The 5910-nt window shown below is 47.2% G+C and overlaps 1 protein-coding gene across 1 annotated transcript in view; it reads right to left on the reverse strand.

Moving 5' to 3' along the window:
• LOC138242646 (interferon-induced very large GTPase 1-like) overlaps positions 1-5069 on the reverse strand; it is a 5463-nt gene extending 394 nt beyond the window's left edge. Inside the window, exon 1 of the mRNA XM_069198197.1 lies at positions 7-5069. Coding sequence (XP_069054298.1) covers positions 7-5003 — 4997 coding nt within the window. The 5' untranslated portion in view covers positions 5004-5069. The remainder of the gene's footprint in view (positions 1-6) is intronic.
• Between the last annotated feature and the right edge of the window lie 841 nt (positions 5070-5910).

The following is a 5910-nucleotide window of genomic DNA, read 5'->3' on the forward strand; positions in this document are numbered from 1 at the left end:
CAGAACTCATCCAGCCACAAGGTGGTGCCACCATGTCTGTCTTTCACTGCTGCAGTGACAGTAGTGTTCACTGTTAAAACCTGCTGTACTAGGTCACTCAGATTGGTTTTAAACATCCTTCTCAGTTGATCACTGTTGTCTCTACAGTATCTCTCAACACGCTCCCTTATAAACTTCTCAAAATAACCCTTTGGATGGTTAATATATTCCATATAGGAGTCAAAGTTCGGCTGCTCAGCGAGGTGTCTCAGAATATGGTTTTCCAGGTTGGATCTGTTACCACTGAAAGCAGGGTAGTTAGATTTCATTTTATCTGGGATCTGGATACAGGTCTTATCACATGCTGCCTGCTGGATCGCAGGTTTGAGGCATCTGCACAGAAAATCTACAAAGAATGTGACAGATGAGGCTCCTTTACAGAAGCTCTTAAAACAGTCGAGGTACTGATCCCTCTTACTCTGGAGGTAAGTCAGAGGATTGTTGGCTTTCCTGAAGGCTGTGTGCATTTTCTTAAATTGTTCTACTGCTGTGGTGCACAGATAGACAGACAGTTCAAACTCGTACTCCTTTGTGAATATATTTTGCTCTGTAGACTTTTCATAATCAGTTATTTTAATCTTTATCAGCCCCAGGATTTCATGGATGAAGTTGTCATTGAAATCCACTTTCTCTTCTTCTCTCCTGTCAATGTATTTATTAACAGGTCTCTGTATTTCCTGAATGGGTTCATTCCCATGATATTCCCACTGTGGGTCTTGAAAAGTAACCGTATTCCATGCAGATCTTGCCCAGCTTTGTTTGATGTGTTTTTTCCTATTGAACTGGAACATCTCCTCTCTGTTCACAATTTTGTTGAGGACATCTCCCTGGTTCTTGAATTTCTCCATCAGGATGTTTTGCACTGTGGCTCTGATGTCCAGCTGTTCCTCAGGGGGCAGCTCTGAGGACACTCTGGTCACCCAGCTCTTCCAGAGTCTGTCAAACTGCTCCTCCACTTTCTTATCACTGAGCTTCTGCTCCTTCAGTCTGGACGCCAGGTCTTTGCTCATTTTAATCAGTTCTGCTTCGTATTCTGATTTCTTCCTGTCTAGCTCCGATCGGCATTTCTTCAGTCTGATCAGTTCATTGCTCTGCTTTCTGGTTTCTTCAATGAGCTCATTTCTCAGGCTCTCAAACCTTTTATCAACATTCACCTTCCACTTAATCAAGATCTCCTGGTATTTTTCTTCTTTAAAATACTTCTTTATTTCAGCTGTCAGAGTTCTGTAGATCTCATGAAATTCTCTCCTCAGATCTGACAATGTCACAGCCTGAACTATATTATTGATGATTTGGTTGCTCAGTCTGTTCTGTACCTCTAAGGCTCGTTTCCTCATCTTCCATGACCACTCTCCGTACCTGTCCTCCAGTTTACTGTAAACCATCATTTCTAGGGTGTTTCTGAAGCTGAAGACAAAGTTCTCCCCCAGCAGGGTGTTCCAGAGATCTTTGATCCGTAATTTAAACTCTGACAGTGAGGGAAACTTCACTCCCGGCTGCCACTGAGCGACACTGAGGAGCTTCATCTTCAGCTCCTGGACGTTCTGGCTGTAGGAGGGGTTGGGAGGAGCCATCGGAGGGTCTCCTTCCAGAAGGTTTTTGAAGTAGAAAACCTGTGAGTCCACATCAAACTGGATAATGTCACTGAAGCCGGTAACTTCACAGCCTTCCTCTTTGGCAGCAATGCGGGACATTTCATCCAGTTTCTCCTGGAGGCGCCTCCTTCCCTCCATATTCTTGCTGTTTGCTGAAGATTCTGCCACATTCTGATGCACAAAAACACAACTTGGTTTGATCTGAACAGACTTCATTCTCAGAAATGCCTGGACGCAGATTTGGAGAATATCCTGCATTTCAGAGGGATTTTCTCCCATGATGTTGATCACAGTCATGTCACCAATCCCGATAATAAACGTTGCTAATTCATTGTCATGACTCAGTGTGGTTTTATTACTGAGCTCTGGTGACCGAAGCCCCTCTGTGTCCACCACCAGGACAAAGTCATACTGCAGCTGAGCTCTGACATCCTCACTCACTCGCACTAACTGCATGAACACTCCCCTGGTGCACCTTCCTGCACTCACTGTGAACTGCAGCCCGAACATCGTGTTCAGCAGAGTGGACTTTCCCGAGCTCTGGACTCCAAGAACAGAGAGGACAAACACCCTTCTGTCTCCAATTTTTTCCTTGAGTTTGTCTAGGACAGCCTCAATCCACAGGAGGGGCACATGGGCAGCATCTCCGTCCATCAGCTCCAGAGGATGTCCTGACATCAGCATCTCGGCTCCGACAGCGGGAAAGACACTGACAAACTGTCTGTACTCTTCTAGACCCTCTCCTTCTGATTGAACAGCCTCATGAAGCTGAGCGGTTTCTCTCATGAGGTGTTGAAGTCCGAGAGTAGCAGCAGTGATCTCTTCAGATATGGTGCTCAGGTCTTTCTGCAGTTTCATCTCCTGCTCCTTGTCCTTGCTCTTCTCTTTCTGCCTCAGTGTTTTCCATGTGGAGTGGAATTTCTTCTGAAGTTCACTCAGTGTGTCTGCAGTCAGTTCATCTAGATACATCCCCAGCCAGTGCAGCATGAACAGTTTAATGTCTTGTGGATCTGCAGAAGCTAAACACTCCAGGAAGGATCTCATGAAGTCATGGAGAGGGAAAGCTCTCTTTAGCTGCTCACGGCGGAGGGCTCTTTTCTCAGCCCTGATATTGCTCACCTGCTGTTCAATACTTGTGTTCACTCTGCTGTTCAGACAATACTGTTCTTTGTCCTTCAGGCACCACTTGTGCCACAGCTTGCCCTGCAGAGGCAGCAGCTTCTCCTTGAGGTTTAATAACTCATCTTCTCTCAGGAGGCTCATCAGAAGTTCAGCCTTTTCCTTCCCTTCTCTACAGGCTTCACTGTCTTCATCCACCCTGAACTGCTGCTGTCTCGCAGCCTGTAAGTATGTCTGCAGGCTGGAGCTCTTGTTCACAGTGGAGATGCAGTGTTTGACATGTAATACTATCTCATCAGTCAGATCAGCTTCGTTCCTGTTCTTGGCAGCCAGTCTCACCTTGGTTGGATTGTTTCCTTGTGGGACTTTACTCAGGCCAGCAAACAGACAGATTAGGGGAACAGGAGAGTTGAAAAGAGCCTCAGCTGTCTTCTTCACGTCTTCCCCCAGTGGAGTCTCTGTGATCAGAACTACATTGACAACGCTGACCTCCTGGAGAAACTGCAGCTGTTCTGGGTGTTTGCTGGCATCACCGTGAAGGTTCAGGAGAGCCACACAGCTGTCGAACACGTCGTCCTTCCTGCCTCCTGGACAGTACCAGGCGATCTCCACCACCCCGTCCATGAGCAGGCAGTGTGGGGAGCTGCCCCTGCAGTGCCGGTGGAAAAACACACTGTGTCTCTTGGGGCTGACGACGCTGTTTAGGATCTGGGATTTGGAGACGGAGGATGATCCCAGCCTGATGAAGGACACCGTTGGCACTGGAGCATTGAACATGTCCCTGCAGTTGTGTTTCACAGAGCTGCCTCTCTCAGATGGCTCCCTGCAGCACCATGATTTCTTGATCTGCCTCAGGGCCCACAGAGGGAACTCCAGTGCCCCAGTCCAGGGGCTGGGCACCAGCAGGGGTAAGGTGAACTGACAGGTGGACAGCTTGGTGTAGAGGTACTGCCTCAGGAAGTCATCAGAGTAGTGGAACACAGCCATGTGGACGTCCATGGGGTGAATGTGAGTCTTGTGTTTCTTTTCCTTCTCAACATCTTCCTCGCCAATACTGAAGAAGCCAAAACTGCTTTTTTCAGGACCACTAGAACACTGCACTGTGGTGGCACTGTTTTCCTTACAGTCAGTATCCGGAACTTTAAGAACAAAAAAACGGACACTGTAGTCCAGCATCATGAGCTTGTACAGATAGTGGAAACAGAGCTGGCTCTCCTCTCTGGGATTGTTCACACTTTGTGAGGCACTATCTATGACAAGAATATCTTTTTTTTGCTGTTTAAGGCATAGGCACTTTAGACCCAGTTTCTGAAGCAAATTCATAAAATCTTCTCGTTCCTCGCTGTTTGTCAAGTGTGTCAACTGCAGTTCAAGTTGTTTCCAGTCCTGATATACATTTGCACATGTGATTGCTGAGGAGACTTCAGGGATCATTTTCCCCTTTAGCTGTGATTTTATCAACTGTAGTCGCCTCTCCTTATCCTTTGAGGTGACTGACTGTTTGTTTTTTGATGCAGTCAGAGCTGTGAGCACTAAGTGGGCCTGAGCTCTTGTAGGATGTTGCCCTTTCAGTAAGCAGTCTTTGTCATAAGCCTTCTGGAGCTCATTCTCTAAAAAGTCAATGTCTTTCCAGCCCAGAGGGTGACTGAAACTGTTGTTCTTCAAGCTGTATCCTACAGATGTGATGACCGAAAGTACCAGCAGTTCTGCTTCTCCCTCATTGTTCTGTGTTAAAGTCTGTCGCAGGGAGTTCAGGGAGAAGGCAATAGTGCATGTGGCTTTGATCTTGGCCTCACGCACAGTTACAGAGTCACTGAGTGCTAATGTAGAATCTGCTAGTTCTTTAGTTCTCCTCAGGATTTCCGCCAGTTCAGAGAACTCGGAAACAGAGACAACTTTGAATATTTCCTCCTCAGCCTGGTAGGCCCACTCCATGATTTTGGCTCTGTTTGGGACGTTTTTCACTGTGTACAGGTGAGGCTCCATGAGAGAGCGCATCATCGTTTGCAGGTTTATTGCTTCCTCATGTTTGTGCTTTTTAACAACTTCCAGTAAAACATCTTGCAGGACCTTGTTAGAGAGACAGGTCTGAAACCAGATTCTGTGGGACCCTGTTGTTTCTCTCAGTTTACTCTTGAACTGCAGCAGCTCAGTCAGAACCTGTTCACTGTTGGACACAGTCCAGTTCTTCACTGTCTGAATCAGCTCCTCAGCCTCTCTCTGTGCCGAGAGCTCCCTCTCTCCTGACATCAGGTCTGCGTCCTGCCCTGTGATCCTTCTGTAGGCCTCCAGCAGGCTGCTGCTCAGTCTGAAAGGGTCTGTGAAGTCCTGAGTGTGAGCAGACAGGATGATGTCCCACACAGGAATCAGCCTGGTTCCTCTGTCTATCACCTGCCAGGTCCTGTTGCTGCTGACCAGAGCACACTTCCACTGCAGGTGATTGTGAGTTTCAGCAGGACCCCCACTTTTAGAGACAGAGAGCTTCACTCCGCTCATCTGGGTTTCACTGTAGTTCCCAGTAAAGTGTCCTTTCAGCTCTGATGCAGACTTGCTCACTCCAGCTGAACAAGATGTGGTTAATGCACAGTATCCATGACCAACATAGATATTTAGAGCTTGTCAGATGTCAGGCTGTTCATCCCTGTGAGATCATTGCTGCTGAAACCCTCACCAGAGGCCTTCCACCAGAACACCCCACCAAAGTGAACAGGACCCTGGTTAGCATGGGTGCCAAATCTCTTAAAAAAACTATCCATTCTGTTTATTAACATAGGGAACATGCTATCTTCTTCACTCTTTAACAGCGCCGTTTCTATATCTCGGAGGTCTCTCATGGCAGCACCTGACAACTTCAGTCTATTCTTCTCAAAAAAGCTGGACGCCAGTGGTACATAGTTGTACTTTGTTTTCCATATGCATGGGTGTGCAGATGGGGGTTTCTCCTTGTCTGTAGAGTGTGAGAGACCTACTGTGTTTGCAGCAGAGAAGGCCTTGAATTCACCTGTTACTAAAGTGCTGAAAGAGTAGCCCAGATTTTCCATGACCTTCTGGAAAAGGGCCTGTGATTTATAGGATGAAAACTCCTCCTGCTCATAAAGGGAGCTGTGCTGGGGTCTGTGCAGTGAGAAGCCCTCAGGAACCTCAATGAGCTGCTCTC

Source organism: Lepisosteus oculatus, chromosome 14 (genome assembly GCF_040954835.1).
Source record: "Lepisosteus oculatus isolate fLepOcu1 chromosome 14, fLepOcu1.hap2, whole genome shotgun sequence".
Lineage (NCBI taxonomy): Eukaryota > Metazoa > Chordata > Actinopteri > Semionotiformes > Lepisosteidae > Lepisosteus > Lepisosteus oculatus.